The sequence below is a fragment of the Gobius niger genome (genome assembly GCF_951799975.1).
Source record: "Gobius niger genome assembly, chromosome: 17".
In the NCBI taxonomy this organism is placed as follows: Eukaryota; Metazoa; Chordata; class Actinopteri; order Gobiiformes; family Gobiidae; genus Gobius; species Gobius niger.
In genome coordinates this window covers 21,853,799-21,875,225 of record NC_136868.1, presented here as the reverse complement: position 1 = coordinate 21,875,225, position 21,427 = coordinate 21,853,799, and the positions used below count along the sequence as shown (strand labels likewise).

The following is a 21,427-nucleotide window of genomic DNA, read 5'->3' as shown; positions in this document are numbered from 1 at the left end:
TACAAAGTGCAGTGAAAATAATGAAGTAAAAGCTGGAGGAAGCTGCGGATCGTCAGGTTCAGACTGCAGCCTCCAAAAACCAACCCAGGATAAAGCTCAAGACAATTAATGGTAAAACCACAAATATTTCTTACCACAAAACGTGAGGGAGAGCCATGTTAAGTCAACTTGAGTTAAGCCGCGTGTCACAATCTGCAACAACAAAACTGTCATCGTTCACATAGCAAGTGGCCCTTATCAAACTTTAGATATTGTTTTTAACTTGTGTCGTGACAGGACCGCTTTGCACCAGACACGTAATAGATTTCCATTCTTTCCCAAACTCAGTTCGATATGTAGGAAAGCTAACAAGCTAACATAGCAAAGGACACCAGGAGTAAAGGACTTGACTAAAAAGCGCTTCAAATCCTCTTCGTCCTGATGCATGTCTTTGCGTGGCTGGAGCGAAGCCGCGGCGCGAGCGTCCAGTCGGAGCGGGAGAGATGCAGCACGGGGCTCCGCCCGGAGCGGGGAGGCAACGCGGGGCTGCCCCCGGAGCGGGGATGCAGCACGGGGCGGAGAGCGGGGATGCAGTACGGGGCTCCACCCGGAGCGGGGATGCAGCACGGGGCTCCGCCCGGAGCGGGGATGCAGCACGGGGCTCCGCCCGGAGCGGGGATGCAGCACGGGGCTCCGCCCGGAGCGGGGATGCAGCACGGGGCTCCGCCCGGAGCGTGGAGGCAACGCGGGGCTGCAGTATGGGGCGGCTGGGCAAGCGCGGAGCGGGCAGGGAAAGTGAGAGCCAGCAGGAAGGGGGAAACGCTTTTAAAAACAGTGACAATACGTTCTTGTAAACGCGTGTAAACTCCACAGAGGCAAAGCCAGCGCTCTGTCTAGCTAACATTAGCACTGCTGAAACAGCGGCAGAAAAAGATGTTGCCCCCCCCCCCAAAAAAAAAAAAACGTTGGTCACTGAGACACTAATGTAACAGGCCATTTCCACAATTATGGATATACTTTAAGTACATGTACACTCAGCGGTCAGTGTATCTGTAAGGAGTAACTTTTTAAAAAAGGGTAATGACCACAAACGAAGAAAATGTTAATATGAAATTTTCATTTCAAAATTTTCAGCAATGGCGTATGATGAGTATCATTGGCAGAAGCCATTTTTTCCGGCCGAACGCTTCTTTGACATTAATAATAATAATACAAAAAACACAACATTCCTTTATCTACTAAAAACAAAATTATGTAGCTCTCATAAATGTGTACTTACCAACTTTTGATGGTTATTATTCCTATTTTTTGCTGCTGCTGATTGTCAAGACCGCAGTCTCCGGCTGTCTTCTTCCCATGATGCATTGCAAAAGCCCGCCTCTGTAGTCTTCGGCGGGAAAATGAATTGCGTTACTGTAACATGGACTGTTCATGTTGAGCTCACACGTATCTAAGGTGTATGCGCATTTTATCGCCCTTTGTGTCGGTTCAACACAAAACTAACGTGCTGAAACACAGAACACGTTACAATAGAGTAGACGCAGCAAAATAAAATTTTGTCAATTTAACAGACGGCCTTTCCCATTTCTTTCAGTGTTGGACTGTATACTGATCACGCAGCAGTCTGAGCAGAGACACAGTGATTGCCATGCCAGACAGGAAATTAAGAGAGATAATGATAGGTCAGCCTGTCATTCCGCGTGTCTCTACAGAGCTGGATCCTGACAATGCCTGATCCGTTTCCGCTGTAATCGACCTGACAGGCAGAGACCAAAAGGTTTTCTCCAGGATCCTCCTGGCGAGGCGGAGGAAAGGCGTGGGCCCTGTGACGGAGCTCTGCCTCTGGGCCCTGCTCCCCGTGATTGGCAGGTAAGCTGACAGGTCTGACACAGCACTATGTCAGGGTTTTACAAGACTTTAACAGCTATGGTATGTTAAGACAAGCCGGCAATGTGAGGAATTATGGGAAATATTAGACACGGGGGACACATGATGAATTGCTTGACACGTGTTGAGGCGCCTGAAAGACGATTAGTGAAGACCCGGTGCTTTTGGATATGTTATCGCTATGTTCGGATTAAGGAGGTTTCACTCTGGTTTCAGGAGTCTCTTGGCTGTGTTATGTGCATTCCACCCCAACCCAAACATGTCACAACACCTGTTTTGTCAAAACACAGAATTTCTTTTGTTATTTATCATATTTTTGTTACAAAACATTTACAGGCTGTTTAGAACAACAACAAAAATACAATATCCAATTTATATGTCATTTCTTTAGTTTAATGAGAATCTTCTTGAAATTCCTCTCACTTCTGATTGTTCCACAGTCCCAAATGGCCAGAGGACCACCTGGTTTTGGTGCAGGGGGAGAATGGGTGGGGGAGGTACAAATAAATACATAGGGCAGGAAATTAAAACAAAATTTTTGATTATTCTAAATCCAGGTAATAGTAAGTAGAAAGTAAGGTGTCTGTCATGGTTTCTCTCAGTTTCAGTATGATGCATACATATAATTATATATGTGTGGAAGTCCAACGTTTTTTTTTTTCTCTTAATTCAATAAAAAAGTTTAACAGTTGTCCACAGAATATAGCATAACTTTTGCTCCATGTCACGGTTCAGTTCATGCGGTAACTCTCCACATTGGCAAATAGCGGAAGCTGTATTGTACAGTATAATTGTGTGCCACTAACGCACTCTCAAACCCACGCTTTCACCATTGGTCATTCACTCTCACATGTGCACACTGGGTACAAAACACACACAAAAGGCCAAGTGGTCGGTCACTGTGGTACACAGTCTCTTGTATCATCAGCACATCAAGTGTCCATCAGGGGTTGACTGGGCTTGTTTTGAAGTCATTCATCTCCCAGTTGTGAAAAAAAACGCAAACACAAATGTGTGGACAAATGAAAAGGTGTGATGTTATGAACAGATGACTCCAATGAGGACCTGAGTCAGGTCTTGATGCAGAGGTCATGGTGCAAAGGTCATGTGAGATGTAGCAGCCAAAACAGTCTCCAAAAGTGTGGCCACCATTGTTCACCTGCATCCTCGCCCAGACCGGCTTAAGTTCCTCCTCCCAGCAAGTGCCCTTTTGGATAACACACCTTCAATATGAAGATGGAAAATATCACATACTATGTGCATTTAGAAAAGAAAAAACACCTATCTGGGAAAATGTTGTCCTTTGTGGCTCAAAACACCTCTCCTTTCATTTCCACTGAATGCATGTTATTTTTTTTATAAAGCAGTGTATTGTCTGCCATGTTGACATCTACCACAGATGGGTTTGGATCAGAAGGTTAAGGCCAACCACATGAAACACATGCAAATCCATTAGACACTGGAGGTGATGGTGTGGCATGGGGAAGGTATATTTATCTTAAAAGCAAAACACACAAGTTCTTGATGAATGGAGGGAAAAAAAGTCAATAAAAATAGAAAAAAGCTGAAGCGGTGATGAGAAGGAGAAAAAGACTAGTCAGAGGCACTGCACGCCTGCTTCATTGTGTCTAATTGGAAGAGATGGGTCAGGCAGCTGGGGTTTCCCATGGCTCTCTCTGGCACAGTTCTGCCCCTTGTGTCCGTCTGTCTTTTGACTGCATCAGTCTGTGTGTCCCAGCGCTGCTCACACTTGCACAGGAAGTGTTTGGTTCATCTGTAGTCTCATGTCCTGAATGCTACCAAGAATCTTCTTCTGGTGTCCAGCTAGTGTCACTCCTATCCGCAACAAGTCCCTGCGAGACAAGAGAGAACAGGTGGCTTAGTCAACAAGCTAAGTGACGAAATCACGTTCACCTAGGCAAACATACAGAGGAACACGCGGAAATGGGTGCACATAAAACCCCAGCTATAAAACACACTTCTTGTGGGTAAGTCAACAGACCAGGGACACCGAATATGTTCGTCGCTAGGCAGTTGCCAAAGAGGTTTAATGGATTATATAATGATTAACAGAGCTGTTTGCCACTGTGTAGTATTTGAGCGATACCCCCTTTTTAGTTGCTTGATTTTTAAGTGCAAGAGTCAAGATTTCATGCACATTTAAACCATAATAGTCGGCTAGAAATCTGCGTGTGGGAAAAGAGCAAAACCGTCGACAGACTGTTAACCGTAAAATGTCTTGGGAGAGCGCACCTACGTTGGGAGTCATTAGACAGACTGCACAATCTAATCATCAAGGCTTTGTTTGGTTTAACACCGTGCTTTTCCGCGCACTTGTTTGATTTCCCCAGTTGATAGCTGCGCGCAAAAAAAAAAAGAAGAAGAAAAAAAAAAAAGCGTCTGGCGTCTAGGCCCTGCGATTAACTGATTGCTGGTGCCTTGCCACAGTCTGCGTCCTTCCCATTCACCCACACACGCACACACACACACACACACATACCCTGTACAATCTAATATTACAAATGACTGCCATAGACTGCTTCTCTGTCCGTGTGGGCACTTAACACGCGGGCAAACACAGACCGGCGCAATTCGAGCAAACATTCTCAATCTGCATATTCGCCCTCTCCAAAAAAAAAAAAGCCGCCGATAAATAACAATAAATTGTGTTTTTCTTTTTTAAGCGTGGCCCATCAGTGCGGCAATGGAGGATGAAATGATAATAAATGGGGACTATTAGAGGAATTACTGGCCATTAAGGGGAGCAGAGAGCCACAGTACAGCACACCTGTCAGCCCGCTCAAATTGAAACAAATGACCCTCGCCTCCACCGCCTATTATGCAGCTAACGAGGAAGATTTATTTATCATTATCGTCCTAATTCTTTCATTTGATCATCTCCGGCCCGCAATTTACCCCCCCCGAAGATTCCATTACATCATTTCCTGTTTGTAAAACACGCGGAAGGGGAAAAAAAAACAAAAAACGGCGAAGGTCGAGCACTGACCGCGGTGGAGGAACCCGGCGCGACGATTAGCCGTGATTACCGACTTGTTAGCGCGTACAAGCAGGTGATGTTTAGCGTCATCCTTATTGTGCAATCCCCCATTCCGGTCGCATGCGGGGAATATGATTAGCATGCTACTTGGCGTTTCCACTCTTGTTTTTCTTGGCTGCCAGAGTCGTGTTATTGGAGTTCTTTACAACCTCGTCTGAATAAACATTCGCCGGGTAATGCTCTGTGTAATTACTATGCAAAACCGTTCAATTAAATAACAAGAGATGCTACTGTGCTGCGCGGAAATCATATCGCGCAAACAAATAAAACCTTTTTTGATTGGCCTTTATCCCCCCATAATTGGGGTCACCAAGGCAATTGATCTTTGCCCTAACGGTTGAGTTTTTTGTTTTTTTTTATTGGCAGATGCCCTCCCAGACGCAAGCCTTTTCCTTAAGAAGTGAATTGCAGGCCCTCGTGGCTAGATTCCCTGTATATTAAAATCCCATCACGCTTAATTTAGCCATACACTTTTCTAATTCCCACAAGGTCAATCTATATAAGGCTAATTTGACTCTATCACTCCGGGCCTGATTGCGACTTCGCCCGCTGCGCCCCCCCCCCGCCCCCCTTCTCTCAGACTCACTCTGCTGTCATCTGGGCCACCAGGTCGAAAGACGCAAATCCGGCGTTGACGAAGTTGTCACGGTAGCGGCTCATCTTGATGGCGTCCAGCCAGTCCCCCACAGTGGTGAAAGTGGTATAGTCGGGCACACAGCGGTCAAGCAAGGGCTGAGAGACCCTACAATCGATAAGGGGATTGGGGGGGGGGGGAGGGGAGGGGGAGAAAGAGATAGAGAGGGTTAGGGTCTCGTGTGTCTGCCAGGCCAACCTCGCACCCAAAAAAAACGCCCCAGCTGAGTGCCACCTCTCCCCTTTCCTCTCCCCCTCCCTCCTCTCCTCGTCTCCCCGTGGAAGGAGCTGTGTGCAAGTGGGCAGAGCAGGACGGGGGGGGGCGGGGTCACTGTGGGGACTGGCTGGAGGCTTGGCTGGGTCCCCGTGAAGTGCATCAATTCAGACAGAACGCCAGTTTTGAATTTGACATTCAAGCTTTCACCCAACATCAACATAATGTGTGGTGTTTTAAAAGAGAAAGCAGTTCTCTTTATGGCGGCGGAATGGGACACCATTATGTGTCACATCCTCACAGAGATGGAGAGACATTTGGAAAAAAAAAAATGCTTTATAGAAATGTGAAAATATCTCTGCAGCGTAAACACAGATGCCTGTGTGTGGCTGCCTTATGTGCGGGGAAAATGTTGACTCAGCGACTGTGGAATGATCGCAACAAATGGGCTGAGTCCCCAAGTGTCCACACTCGTCTGTGATTCATGCAATGGTGATCGTGCACTTACTTATATATAGCTGCATACATAAAGACATGCAATCACTATCTAACGTGTTTGGCTTTTTGCACACCTGTTGACAAGCCAAAAGACCTTTCCATAAAACCCTGCTTTGATCAGATAGCGAGGCCACCATGCAAGTTTTAATAAGTCTGCGCTGCACGCAAGAGCAAAAGCGAGTGGGCGAACGTCTTGGAGGCATGCTGGTGACCGGGAGGTGTCTACTGAAGCAGGCAGGAGAAAGAGCACACTGTCTCTCCGCCGTGCTCTGCTGATCCTGTCATCCTTTTTTTTGATGGCATTAGATTCATTAACAATTTAAAGAGAAAAGACGAGGGTAAAAAAGAAAAATCCAGAAAGAGCCCGGAGTTAATAAGTCTGATACAGAGGCTCCATTGAGCAGTGTAGATGGAGTGATTTTTAATATGGGCCCGCGCTGGGGAGACCGAGGCCCCGGGGCTGTTGTTAGCGCACAACTCTGGCTTCTCTTAATAGAGCATTGTTAGGCATCTTTCTATAAAGTTGACTTCAAAAGGGTCCAGACAGTTGCTGGCCACATGTGAGCCTCGAGCGGGAGAGCAGCAGGGAGCGGCGCAGGAAAATGAGGAGAGGCTGCTAGTGTCTGGATTCAAGGTCAAAGCTACTTACTTTTTTTTCCCCTTTATACGACTTAAGTGAATATAGCTTGAATGCATATCTATAGAACTGCAAAAATGATTCATAGTGCTATAGCCTAGCAAACAAAAGAATGCGTAATGATGTGATGCTATCGGCTCTTTTACAGCATGAGCAGTAAAACGAGGAAAAAAGCCAAACCTGGGGCATAAACCTCGCCAAAGACACTATGCATACTTCGCACAAGCAAACACTGTAAATGCTCAACCCCCAAGACTACTAATTCAGGGGCCCATACTATATCAATAGAAATCTAAGTACAGTAGTTATGGAACGCATTACGTAATTTACTGACCCATTTGCCAACAAAACTATGTGAACTTTTTAAAGCTTTCTTAGTCAACTTGCCTTGTCCACACCTCACTGAGGACACGTATGCCGCACTTGCGCACGCACACGCTCCAATGGCAGCCAGGACTTTTCAGCAGGAGGCCATCTCTCTACTGGCCCGTTTAAAATCTTGTTAGAGGCTAATTAAAAGGCGCTGCCGTCTCTTTTTTGCGTCGCCTTAATCGAACTAATTAACTGCAAGCCTAATCTTCTAAGAACGTCACTCCACCGGCCAACCGAGACCCTCGCTTGCCTCCTGAGCCTACGCCAGGATTGTCTGGAGCCCTCCCCGAAGACACAAAAGACCCCGATGGCACGATGGGTAGGTAGGTCAACAGCCTCTAAATCCGTCTGCAACCTCGCCACTTTCCCTGTTCATTAGAAGACACTCGCGCGGAGGAAGATAAGGGCAACATTTAGATGTTATACAGAAGCAATAGGGCACAGCAGCTCCGGCTAAGTACTCCTGTCTACAGCGGAACATTATGAACGCCAAACAAGCAGAACCAGTTGCAAGAAACCGTTTAATTCTGGCCGTTTTCTGTACAAACCAGCATTGACGCAGAGTCAGCAAAAAGAGTCTGTTGTAATTTCTCCATCTGTGAGATCAATAAAGTACCATCTTATCTTATCTTATCTTATCTTGTACTGTACAACATCCTCAATGCTGTTTCTTGAAACTTTCAAGTTATGCACCGATCCAGCTTTTTTGCTTCTGATACCGATACTGGGGATTTGAGTATCTGCCGATATCCGATTTTAACCAATACCGAGAGATTTTTAAGTGGTTTTCGCTGAGTGAAAAAAGTCTCTTATCTCCATTGTGAGATCAATAAAGTCTGATCTTTTCTTGTCATGATGTTACAGATCAAATAGGGTGGGGGTGTCCAAACCTTTTTCACTGAGGGACAAGTACAGAAAAATATACAAATATACAAACAACTGGCCTCTATTCAAGTTAGCAAATTCAATAAAACGTTATCCATGCTTTTTAATTGAATATGCTTAAAGTAAAGTCTTCATCACAGCTTTCTATTAATGGATTTTCATTGGACACCCCTGAATCAGCCAATCAATGACATCTATTAATACACTAATGTAAAAACATCTAACAAGGATCACTGGACTTTCAACATTATCCTAGGTTATTTTATATTAATATAAACAGCTCACATATAGTGATCTGACCCAGTCTCGATTAGTTGCCGCTAGCTTTAGCATGCTGTCGGTAACCGCGGCATTTTATGCGGCGATCAAAAATAAGTTTGCGGTGGCTAAAAGTAACTCAGTGATTGAATTCTCCAGCTCCTTCGCTTAAAAATGATACAGCATGCTCATATTCACTTAGATTTGGGTGGAAGTTGTGTTTTAAAGGCTGCGAGAGCCAAAACTAGTATCGGTTCAGTATCAGATATTGATAGCTCATACCCGATATCATATTTTTTTCAGTATCGGCTCCAAAATCCGATGCCAGTATCAGTATCGGTGCATCCCTGCAAACAAATCCACCTGATTTTGGAAATGCTTTAACTTTTAACTGTCTTGCCTCCGCCACAAATTGCATTTTTATTAAAACTGGAGGTAATTGCACTTCATGTTGTTTTCTATCCAACCACAGCACCTTTACAACGGCCTCTGGGGATTCTAAGACAAACAGCGATGCACCTGAAAAGATCTGGTAATTGTCTAGTCTAATGAAACACGGCGGTTGTTAAGCTTTATTATTCATGGTCTATATTGAGATCTTTTTTTTTTTGGAGGGGGGGGGGGGTCTCTTACCCAGTTGACTGTGTGCTGTTGGTGACCACTTTGAGGCTGGCTGCGTTGCGAATGAGTTTATCCAGTGTGGCCACGATCTGGGTGAACTTGGGCCGTAAGTTCCTTTCTTTGACCCAGCAGTCCAACATGAGCTGGTGCAGCGCCGTGGGGCAGTCCATAGGAGGAGGCAGTCGATAGTCCTGCTCCACTGCATTTATCACCTGGGAGGGAGGACAGGTATCACAATCAATTCCAACGGCTGGGAATAGCGGGGGACAAGGACAAGACCGCATGGTACAGAAAGCAAAGTAGTAGGCAAACAGGCTATGGGCAAGAAAGTGTGAATATCAATGAATCCCCTTTGTTAGCTTCGAGGAAATGCTTCTTGTCTATTTCTGCAGATTAAAGTCAAGGCAGTGCCGCTATTTCTAACTGGTTGGGCTAGTGATTAATCTGCCGGGATATGTTAATTTCCTAGAAGATGTACACACACTATGCAAGAAAAAGTTACTTGCATTAAAAATATTTGACCTTAACTTCTTAACCCCCTCCTGAACTGAGCATGTTTTTCTCCAGTTTGGCTTTACCCAAGTCTAAAAGCTAGCTGAACTAGGGAAAATTCAGACGGGGTAAGAGGTTAATTTGAATACTTTTTGACTTGAATGAAGTGCTTTAATTTGAAGCGCAATGATATGTTTTTTTTTCTCAAGTTAAGGTGAGACACTGCAGGTGAATAGGGAAAAAATGTATATTTACAGATATCAATTTGAAACTTTTGCTGTAGATCACTGGCATAAATGTGAGAAAAAAATACATTGCAAGTTTTTTTTTTTATGTCATTTTATCTTTTCATATAAGAACAAGGTGTTTTATGCCTAAAAATGCCCCAAATTTCCCATCTTTTCAGCAACGAAATCTGAATAATGGATTGAGCTACATCCAAATTTATGGTTTCATTTTATCGATAAATGAGTTGCCAAGACTTTTTCAGAGGGGATTTTGGATTTCTTGTTTTAAAATAAGCTGTTTTTTTAGTGGAAAAATGTGTAAAAACGTAATATTCGCCTTTTTTTTTTGACATTCACAACTCAATAAATAGGGCTAGGGATTAAATAATAAAAAATCCCTCTGAAAAAATCTTCCAAATATTGTTCAGTCCAAGGCTGGAAAATGTGAAGTCTTTAGGTCCTACTGACGTGGACATAGTGTCGCCACAATGACAGAAAAATGTGTTTGGAGAAAAAGGCCTTTGAAATTGCATTCTCCCATATAAGTCTATGGGGGAACATTGAATCAGCGCAATATTTAAACATGTTATTGTGAAGATTAAGCATATTTTCTGTTTCTGGGTGAAAGCTTATATGTTCAGAGACCAATTAGGCCCAAAACCTGAAAACTGAAAAAATTTAGTTTTGCCTGTAGAGTCTCAATGATACTGGCAGATTTGTTTTTACTCAACTCAAATCAAAGGCACTTATGTCTTGATGCCTTTTTTTGTTTTTTGCCGTGTAGACACTTACATCTTGATTGCTCATGTCCCAGTACGGCCGCTCCCCGTACGACATGACCTCCCACATGACGATCCCGTAGCTCCACACGTCGCTGGCCGAGGTGAACTTCCTGTAGGCGATGGCCTCGGGGGCGGTCCAGCGGATGGGGATCTTGCCTCCCTGGGGATATGCGAATGAGTAGGTGAGCATGAAATACTGGAGGGATGGAAGCACGGACACGGGTCACACACACATACGAGAGGGGAAGAGAGAGGGTGAGTCAAGGAGAAACACAAGGGTCCACTCACAAGGTTAGTACGGTTACAAAACATGGTATGAGCGTATGAACAAATACATGGACTACAGCGTCTCTGCGTACAAATAGCACAGTGTGTTTCTGTTTTTTTCGCTCTCTCTAACAAAAGCTCCGTAGTTCCACGAATGCAGCGCCCGGCTTACCAGTGAGCTCGTGTACGTGGGGTCCGTCGGGTCGTCCTCCAGGAAGCGCGACAGGCCGAAGTCGGACACTTTGCACACCAGGTTGCTGTTGACCAGGATGTTGCGGGCGGCCAGGTCTCTGTGCACGTAATTCATGTCCGACAGGTACTTCATGCCTGCTGCTATTCCCCGCAGCATACCCACGAGCTGGATCACCGTGAACTGACCATCGTTCAACTGGGGGGAAGAGGACAAAATCATGTTAGGAATTACGTCTCTTTTTCTTTTTGGTGTGACGACAGGATTCAGAACAGCAATTGAACCACTTAACCTCCACCCACACAAGCACATTTTCTACAGTTATTATCCAGGTGTCCAGGCATTGCCCTAATCTAAAAGCCAAAGTCGAATTAGAGATGAAAACGAGATGTAAATGAGGATGAAAAAGCTACCAAAACGGCAACAAAGACGGCAAAAAAAAGGGATAAAAAAGTTACCCCCCCAAAAAACACAAAATAAAGGAACGATAAAGTGACGACAGCGCAGCAACAGTGCATGGAAACACAAGGAAAAGTCTTCGATCAGTCAGTGTTGTAGGTCTTAGCTTTTAAATGAGGTGTTACACTGGCCTGCAGGCTGAAAGAAGTTTTTAGATCTGGGTAAAGCCAAACTGGAAGGAAAATGTGCTCGGTTACAGTGAGTGTTAGTAAGAGGCTAACATCTTAACCCCCACTTGAACCGGGCATATTTATATACTACAGTTCGGCTTTACCCAAATCTAAAAGCTTCTTGAAAAAAGTGTCAAAATAGTAACAAAAAAGCAACAAAAAAGTGACAATAACGTGACAAAAACATGACAAAAAAGCATCAAAAAACTGTCAAAAAGCGACAAAAAAGTGACAAAAAAACAAACAAAAAAATGACAAAAAAGTGACAAAAAAGGGACAAAGAAGTGACATAAAATCGAAGGAAAAAAAAGTGACGGCAATGTGTGGAAAGAAATTAATTTAGACTTAGGATTTTGCGTAAGCGACATAGGTTTGACAAAAAAGCGTCAAAAAAGTGACAAAAAGCGACAAAAAAGTGACAAAAAAAGCAAAAAAACAAACAAAAAAATTACAAAAAAGTGACAAAAATGTGACAAAGAAGTGACATAAAATCGAAGGGAAAAAAAATCAAAGAAATTGAAAGAAATTAATTTAGACTTTTGAGTTTCCCTAATAAAAAATTACAGTGAATATCAGTATAAGTATGCAAATAATCCTTTCCCATCTTTTTTCCTGTTGAGAGCAAGAACAAGTAACGTGAAGTGCCCGAATGCACAAATTGCTTTATTCTAAATGTTCACTCACCCTCAAGAAAGAGTCAAGCGCTCCGTTCTCCATGAACTCCGTCACGATCATGACCGGCCTGCTCTTGGTCACCACCCCCTCCAGGCGGATGATGTTGGGATGGTCAAACTGGCCCATGATGGAGGCCTCGGACAGGAAGTCCCTCCTCTGCCGGTCGGTGTAGCCCACTTTCAGAGTCTTGATGGCTACGATGATCTCCCTTCGGCCCGGCAGCTTGAGGCGACCGCGGCACACTTCGCCAAACTCCCCTGTGAGACGAGCCCAACGTGGGGGACAGGCCGAGGAGCAATGGACGGACAGACAGAAAATAGAGAGAGAGAAAAGGGGGAGAGGGAGAGAAGCCATGATGGGAAAAAAAAGTGGAGGAGAGTGGGGGGAGGGGGAGGGAGGGGGAGAGAGGGGACAGTTAACTGGTTAGAACCAAGGAGCAAGGGAAGGGCTTAGCATAGGTGGGGTGGCATTTTACTTTATTTAAGGGGGTATAGAGGAAGGGCTGCGAAATAAAGCCAGGACTCTATAGGCCACTGTCAAGGAGATGATGGTGCTTGAGTGGGGGTGGGGTGGGGGAGAGACATACTGTGCATTTGGTGCTGTTAGGCAATGATAAAACACAAAAAAGGCTGGCATGAGGCGTAATGATGGCAGGTGGGAGGATTTAGTGGCGAAAAGCATGGGCGAAGCTAATGACAATGTCTTAAAACAAAAACAAAAAGGAAAGAAAGAAGCAGAAGAAGAAGAAGAAGAAGAAGAAGAAGGGGGGGGAGAGAGGAGCGACTATGCTTCAGGGTGGCCGGAGTAGCGAGCGCATGAGGAGGAGAGAGGAGGAGAGAGCAGCTTGGGCGTCCTGGGAGTCGAGGAGGACATTTTGCCTTTAGAGTCTACCACCAAGCGTGTGCAAAAAGTGCAAAAAAAAGAGAGTAGCAGCGGATTTTTGGGGGGGAGGAAATTGTGATGAAGTGATGATGGAGGGATTGATTGATTAAAGGAGGGGCAGAGCAGAGGGAGGGGGGACACGGGGAAGGGGGGAGGGGGAAGGGGGGAGGACAGGGGGTTGAGGACTTGTCACTTTTTAAGGCGATTGCTGGGAAGCAACGGTTTTCAAGTAGCAGTAGTAGCCTCAGCAGCAGAAGAGACGGGAGGTTGTTGTAGTAGAAGTAGTAGTAGCAGTAGCTTTGGTAGTAGTAGTAGCAGAAGCAGCAGCAGGAGCAGGAGGTTCCCGTCTCTGCCTTCACAACGGCCTCAGATACATTTCTAACAACTCAACGTGACCTTTCCTGCAGCCCATGAGCAGAAATATTATTCAGTAATTGTATACATTTGATATATTTAGTTCTGTATACCAAAAGATCAATCAATCACTACAATCAAATTAACTTTAAAAAGGGACACACCCACATTGTGCACAAAATCAAAGTACTTCAAGTGTTCCCAGTTTGCCACTACTTAGTGGGCAGGGCCAGAGTTCAATCCTGGAAGAGTGTGTATTCCATCTGTTAAAATGGATTGTGTGAGTATTGAGAATAGTCTTGTATTTTCTCCTGTATTTCAACTTTTTTTTCCCTTTATATGGCATTATCTTACATTCATTATTTAACCTCTTAACCCCCACCTGAACCGAGCCCATTTTCTCCAGTTCGGCTTTACCCAAATCTAAATGTCAAAATAGCAAGAAGAAAAAAAATGGGGATAAAAATACAACAAAATAAGCGACAAAAAACACTATTAAAAAGTGATGAAAAAGCACCAAAAAAAAGAGCCACAAAAAAGCAAGAAAGAAGCAACAATAATCGCAACAAAAACGCAATAAAAAACGCGACTAAAAAGCATCAAAAAGCAAGGAGAAAAAGTGATGAAGAAAGCAAAAAAAAGTCTACAAAAAACACGACAAAAAAGAGTCAGATGTGACAAAAAACACTATTAAAAAGTGATGAAAAAGCAAAAAAAAAGAGCCACAAAAAAGTAAGAAAGAAGCAACAATAATCGCAACAAAATCGCAATAAAAACACGACTAAAAAGCATCAAAAAGCAAGGAGAAAAAGCGATGAAGAAAGCAAAAAAAAAGTTGACAAAAACACGACAAAAAAAGAGTCAGATGTGACAAAAACGCCTTTAGATTTGGAGAAAATGCACTCGATTCAGGCGGGGGTACGAGGTTAAAAACAAACATACAATAGGAACACAGATGTATGTTTATTTTTCTTTGCATTGCAGTGAGAAGCTCGTCATTTCATCCTTGGGAAATGACTTTCTTTGTGCTGCCACAAACATTCCACACAGTCCACTTCTCAGTGTTTGTGTCATGAATCTATTCTCTAAATCGATCTGCATACAAACTGTAACTGCTCATTCCAGGATTGAACTCCACTTTAGGGACAGATATAATAATAAAAAAACAGTGTTCCACACAAAAGGAAAAGTTCTACTTACTATGCAAACTGCATAGCATCAAAGGGGTGCTACCACTGGGAGTCAAGCTAACTCAAAAGCTACACAATTTAGCACTCTAATCACAGAACAGTGTCTATTCAAAGGGGGTGCCTAGCAGGGGACAGGTGAAGGGATAGAAGGAAGGGGGGGGGGGGCGGAGATGAGCACGAGCGATGAATTGAATCAAAGTACCGCTTGGTGTGAAGTCCTCTAACGGAATGGCCTGGAGGTGACTAGCAGCCTTCCCCCTGTAGCTCAGGAGCTTGGGTGGGTTACCTGCGCCGATGACCTCCTCGATCTTCACGCAGGAAACATCGATCTCTTTGGCAAACTCGCGCACTGCCTCGTTGGGGTCCTCATAGGTGAAGGGGTCAATGTAGACTTTCATGCCCGGCGTTACTATGGGGGATTCAGTAGCGAGAATTGGGGAAAGTGAATCGATGCGGCCAGAGTAAACTTGATGATCTAACACCAGATATACATCCCAGTTAACATTGTGCGGCAACATTTCCATACAGTTAAAGTCATGAACAGACAATGTCAAGAGGAGGAAAGAAACAGGTACTAACAAAGGCATCCATACTATCGATAGCATCAGTAGTGTTAGTGTTATAAGAAGTATTAGTATTAGTAGCAGTGTTAGTCAAGTAGAAGTTTCCGATTTCGCCTTCCCTCTCTTTACATTGCTGTAGATACAATATAATTAGTGGCATGCACAATGGTAAAGTCCATGCTTGCAGATTATCAAGGCGCCTTTTTCAGCTGAGAGACTTACTATATTGCTGCAGTTTCTCTGTGTACTCTGACTCGGAGCCATTCCTCTGCTTCCTGTAGAGACGTTTGGAAACACAGACTGAGTGACTTTGACTCCACACAGCATGGTGCAAATAAATTTTGAAGACAAAAAAAGACAAAAAGTTGAAGGCTCATCGCCGCATTAACGGAACACAATGTGCCCTGTGCGCGGCGGGTACGTTTCTAGCGCCGTATCAGTGCCCGGCTGCTGAATCATTTATTTAAAGAGACCAAGTGAAATAACAAAGTCAAAGCCATTCTGAGATGAGGTAAAGCAGCACAATGCAGCACAATACGGCATTCTCAGGTCCTCAATAATCATATTCAGTGCGATGAAAAAAAAAAATCGATCAGATCGCGTCCCATTCTCGCATACGGACCGGGCAAGAGTGTGCGGCAACAGTGATATGGGGGGCGGGTTGTAGAAATTACATGTTAATGCGCCGCCTTTGTTGTCTAACCACTATCCAGGGCAATAATACCCGACGGTGCATTTGCATCTCATCTCAAATTCTAATTTAAGTTTCCGGAAAAAAAGAAAAAAAAATATGCCGAATCTGTGTTTTTGTGTTATTGCTGCTTCCTCTATGGCAGTCCAAGAGCGAGCACAGGCTTACGGGACCCGGAGAGAGACACAAGAAATGTAAGGGAAGAGGAAGCAAATTATTATTCAGCGTAGCATGACCGCTGCCCACGCTTGTCAGCCACTGTCTGAACCGGCTCTTGGATGGGACCCAGTGGGCGCTATTGTATATGCATAAGGTGGACGCACACACTAACGCACACACACACAGACACTGCTTGACAATTGAAGGCTATAGCGAAAAAAAAAAAAAAAAAGGAAGTTATTAGCTGATGCGATGTCATTTTTGGAGTTGGGATTTTCTGTCAATTGGCGCGGCGGACAGGGCGGCATCTGGGGTTTCTTTGTGGTCAGGGAAACAGTTGATTGTGAGCACAGGGACATAAGGGCGAGGCTATCAGGCCCAAACATCTGCTCCACCAAGCTGCGACCGCACGGCGAGGGATAAATATTTCTTGGCCCAAGGATGACAACTATTCAAAGATTCAAAGAGCTAATCTGGCATTTAGCGCATTCGCGGAAGACACTGCGGTCCGCCGAGGCATTTTTTGTATGGCGGCTGTAGGACAAATAAACATGACATTTAAATAATCAGGAAATGTTCTTTCTCGCTTTTGCCTGCTCGAAAATCTCATATGTGTTTCCCTGTGGATGGTGTATTTTCGTACCTGAGGCAAACAATGGCAATGACCACCACAGCAATGATAAAGACAAAAGTCGCCGTAATTGATCCGACAATGAGCGGCCACAGCTCTTGCCATGTCTTTGGTGGATCCGCTGAAAAGAGAAGAGAAGGTTGTTTAGAATGAAAAAGGTAATCGCAAAGTAATCGTGGATAAGTAGGCGATAACAAATTTGAAGTTCGATATATTGAGGCAGGAAAGTATCGCGATAAACTATATTATTGACTCTAACGATACTAGATACTGTCAACTCTAAGGCATGAAAATGACAGAAAATACCACACAAGCTGCAATAAACATGAAATAAACTGTAGGAGAAATAGGGGGGAAATGCTAGTAGATGTACAGACGATAAACATCGAGCCCAGAAATATATCGTTTATCTGTTATTTATCAAAAGATGAGTCGATATAGTAATCATCGCATCAGCCCTATGGAGAAGTAGAGGATACTTTGGCCTTATGACGGCGTTAAGCACTTTTTTCTATTCGGTATCATTTCCAAATGTACAAATAGAGATAATTATTCCACTTTTTCCTCCAAACTGTTTCACTCTCTTTGCCTGGCCGCCTATTCCAGAAAATACACTTGCATAATTGAAACCATTGCGCTGCTGAGGCTCCGTATCTGAGTCCTCATCTATTTTAAAATTAATAGATAGATATCTGCTCTTAAATAATGCAATTCGCAAGATGTCTTTGCATAGTAATGAATACAGATAATGAGCTAAACTCAACCTGATCAGAATATTTTCACAACCTTTTTTTTTTTGGGTGGGGGGGGGGGCCAAGCTGTTTTATGATAAAAGGCGCAAAAGTGCGTCTTTGCAAATCCCAAATATCCGGGTATGAATAATGCATACTTTGGAGGTTGGTGCTGAAGTCGGCCGGGATGCTGTATCGGCCGTAGCCTGCCACCGTTCGGGCCCGGACTTGGACCACATAGGGGGTGCCCGCTTTGAGGCCCTCGATGCGGGCGTTGCTCCTCTGCGCGGTCATGGTGTGGGCGATCGCTTCACCTTGATCCTAGGAAAACGCAGAGAGAGAGAGAGAGTGGATGAAAACGCGACATGGGATTGGAGTCTGTGTGCAAGTATTCGTAGAGCTGGTCTTTCCGCAACTAGAGCAGCGACTATACTTTTGTAAGACACAGAGTCCACAGTGCGGATAAGAGGTAAGAAACAAAGGTAGCATTATCAATGGACAAAGCATAATGAAAACATAAAACAGCCAGGGAAGATAGGGTAGCGGAACAGCTAATTAGGGGAATGCGATCACACAAGAGCACAAGAAGAAAAATGCGGGGAATTTCGGCGGGTTTTATCAGCAGAGGCATTGTTTCCGCGCTCTCGGAACAACATAAATAAAACGCGGAGCGAGATCAAATTAGCCAACGACAACAACAACAACAACAACAGCGCTGCGGCTTACCTTTTCATGGTACTTAATCTCATAGTCCAGAATGATCCCGTTGGGCTTCTCTGGGGGCAACCAGGACAGACTCATGGTGCTCGCTGTGGCCGCCATCAGGTGGACTGTGGGTACTGCGGAGGGCGCTGCACGGGACAAAACACAACATCTCGGTCAGAACGCGTTTCCCATGGCGCGGCAGCCCATTCATATTCGATGGCCATTGTCTATATGCATGCGAGCCCAAATCCAGTTTTTGAAGCGATTCCTTGAAAGGATCTATGTCCGATGGTTAGTATGCAGAACCATTCCCCCCACTAATGCTCAGACTGTCCCCTCCCGGAGTCCTTGGGGAGGGAGGGAGGGAGGGAGGGAGGGAGGGAGGGATGTCTAATTCTCCCGCGACGCGAGAATAGAACGGCAAAAGTGACAAACAATCTGCGATACATTCGTTTTTTCCTACAGCCGCGGGCTATACCGCACGCATATAGCAGCAGCAGCTCCAAAATATTCTACTGTGGTATATGAAATAACACAGGCGCTGTAGCTGTACCGCAACACCTACCTATAGGATTTTTGCTCAAAAATGTGCGCGTACTGCATTGAAGTAATTCACAGGATGTACTTGTAAAGACCATGATCTGTGGGCAAACAATTAAACATGATCCTCCCTCAAATTACACAGAGCCTGTTCACTAAAGATGAGATTGGAAGATTATCCCGCTAAAGGTCTGTAAGAAGTCGCCTAATATGCTGCCCGCCCTTGGGTCTTACTTTTCATGACTCAAATATTGCTTATAGGTTTGTTTTGCCTTTTAAAAGGAAATAAATCCGACATTAGTAGTGGTATTGACAACAAATAATAGCAGCAGAAGTATAGTGTAGTTTTAGGCAACTGTACATGCTTGAATAACTTCTTCCACCTTGGTTGCTTGGTGTCATGTCGCCTACTTCTTTACTCTCAACTGTCCAGTGGTGTCTTTACTACTCTTGCTTTCTTTCAAAGTCAGCTTTTCATCTCTCCTCCAGGCCCCCCATCTCCACGAGCCCCCTCCCCACCCCCCCCACCCCTCTCACTCTCACTAGTTTTGTTAAAAGCTTTTTAATCCCCAGTTTTTCCAGTCCTTTTGATCCTCCCTTTGCGTTCCCTTTCCCTGCCTCTCCGCTGCTTAAGTTTGTGGCTCGGCACCCTTCTATCCCGCTCCCTCGGCTTTCGCTGCGCCCCTCATTCTCCCCCCGCTAGACAATGCTCCCCGGGACAAATCCCCTGGTTACTCGAGCCAGGGGATTAGGGGGTTCCTCTGCTGGGACGAGAACTTGTGTTAGCTGTGGTAGGTGGGCCTTGAAGCTTATCACCCCCGTTGTATTTATTTTGCTTCTTAAAAGGTGAGTTTGCATGTCGGAGATGGTCTGCGGACTACAATCACGGGGATAATCTGATCACAGCTGATGCTCCTTTGGCCCCTTCCTCCCAAAGCTAGTTTTTTTTTTTTTTTCAGTGACCTCTCAAGCAGGGATTCTCGGGCTTTTCACACCATGTGCCACCCCGGGAAAAAAAAAAAAAAGCTTTTCAAGTGTAATCTTTATTGGGCGGGTATGAGCCTAAAACTTGACCAAGTCTTTATTTAGAACAAAATGGCAAACAAACAAACTTAAAGGGAGACATTGCATTGGGCCTGTCTCTCTCGAAACATATAAACTTTTACCCGGAAACAAAGAACTCTTCACTATGAGGTGTTTGACTATTGCACTGATTCAATAGAATTGCATGGGAAAATGTAAATTCAAGGGTCATTTTCTCAAAAATACATTTTTCTCAAATAGATTTGCATATTCCCCGTTTAGCAGTGCCTACATACATCAAATTGAACAATATTTTGGAATAAAACTCGATTTACTGAGCAATGAACACCCCAAAACAAGGTGAAATGTGATATTTCTTTGAATAATAGCTAAGCTTGTTCAAATACAAGATATCCAAAACTCCATCTGAGCAATCTTTGTAGCTGTTATAAATCAACAAAATAAAACTATGAATACAAACCCAACTCCATCCATTATCATGATATTTGTTCTTATTCGGTTGTCAAGAATATTGGCAACTTTGGCCTTATTTTGAAACAACAAATTAAAGGAAACTTATAATATTATAGCAAAAGTCTCAAATTGATCTCTCTCAAATGAAATATTTCCCCCCATTCACCTGCAGATTCTCGCCTTAAAGGGACTAGATGCAAGTTCGCCATTTTATACTCACTACTGCCAACTCAGGCCATATGTGTAACTGCACCTTCTATATTAAGCTCGTGCATGACGGCAATTCGGGCCCAAGTGACACATTTTTGAGTGACCGTACAGGATTTTAGAGGCAGTTGTGGTGAACAGGTCTGGGCTCATTCTACACATTAGGACATGGCTGGAACATGTAGGGGGAGGAAAATACATCATTTTAACATTTTTAAACTCCCTATAGTCCCTTTAAATGTGACTCAGGTCTGAATGAGAACGAAACCGAGACTAATGAGGGTCTTTAACCAAACTAGGACTAGAGCAGGTTTCAATCAGGTCTATTCAGAACTAACCTATAGAGCTAAAAACCAGGACTAATCCAGTTACAAATAAACCCACGAGTACCACCAGTGGTCCCTGATCGAGAACCACTGACCTATCGCGCACGCATAGCTCGCTGTCAGCCTCACTGCCAGTCCGCATGAAGCACAAAAGCCCGCAGACCCACATCCTGAGTCCACTATGGGGTCCTAACAGAAGGCGTTTGAAAGAGGCGAGAAGACAGAGAGGGTAAAGGTGAGGCGGACCGGGCCGAGAGGAGACAAGAGAAATGATGGGGGGGGGGGGGGGGGGTTGGTGCAATAGATAATCCTGGTTGTGTGTGTGTGCGTGTGTGCGAGGCAGGCCCAAGAACAAATTTAACTTAGTGACTAAACACATCCATCACAATGTAAGAAACCAGGGAGACCGCCTCAAAAGAACAAAGCCTGTTAAAGTGGGCTGAACAACACCGCAGGCCTTATCTGCTTAAGTGATATTGTATGGAGTCTGCAGCCGTACGGGGTGTTTTGGATCTCTGTTGAGGTGGTTTGGACTCATACAGATAACACCCTTTTCCTAATGTACTTTTTTTACACTACACAGTTGACTTTTACTGCAAACAAACCTCCAAACTGCATCTTACACTACAAAAAGTAAATCTCAAGCA

At 44.4% G+C, this 21,427-nt stretch overlaps 1 protein-coding gene across 8 annotated transcripts in view; it reads right to left on the bottom strand.

Moving 5' to 3' along the window:
• Positions 1-1,581: 1,581 nt before the first annotated feature.
• Positions 1,582-21,427, bottom strand: part of ephb3b (eph receptor B3b) — a 58,238-nt gene continuing 38,392 nt past the window's right edge. The window contains exons 6-16 of one of the 8 annotated variants that reach the window (XM_079575514.1): positions 18,232-18,356; positions 17,664-17,826; positions 16,787-16,895; positions 15,516-15,568; positions 14,933-15,205; positions 12,314-12,561; positions 10,983-11,198; positions 10,554-10,739; positions 9,055-9,254; positions 5,511-5,666; positions 1,582-3,719 (exon numbers count right to left, since the gene is read on the bottom strand). In XM_079575514.1, coding sequence (XP_079431640.1) covers positions 3,611-3,719; positions 5,511-5,666; positions 9,055-9,254; positions 10,554-10,739; positions 10,983-11,198; positions 12,314-12,561; positions 14,933-15,205; positions 15,516-15,568; positions 16,787-16,895; positions 17,664-17,826; positions 18,232-18,356 — 1,838 coding nt within the window. In that variant the 3' untranslated portion in view covers positions 1,582-3,610. The remainder of the gene's footprint in view (positions 3,720-5,510; positions 5,667-9,054; positions 9,255-10,553; positions 10,740-10,982; positions 11,199-12,313; positions 12,562-14,932; positions 15,206-15,515; positions 15,569-16,786; positions 16,896-17,663; positions 17,827-18,231; positions 18,357-21,427) is intronic. The other 7 variants (XM_079575515.1, XM_079575517.1, XM_079575519.1 and 4 more) reach the window with 7 other exon arrangements.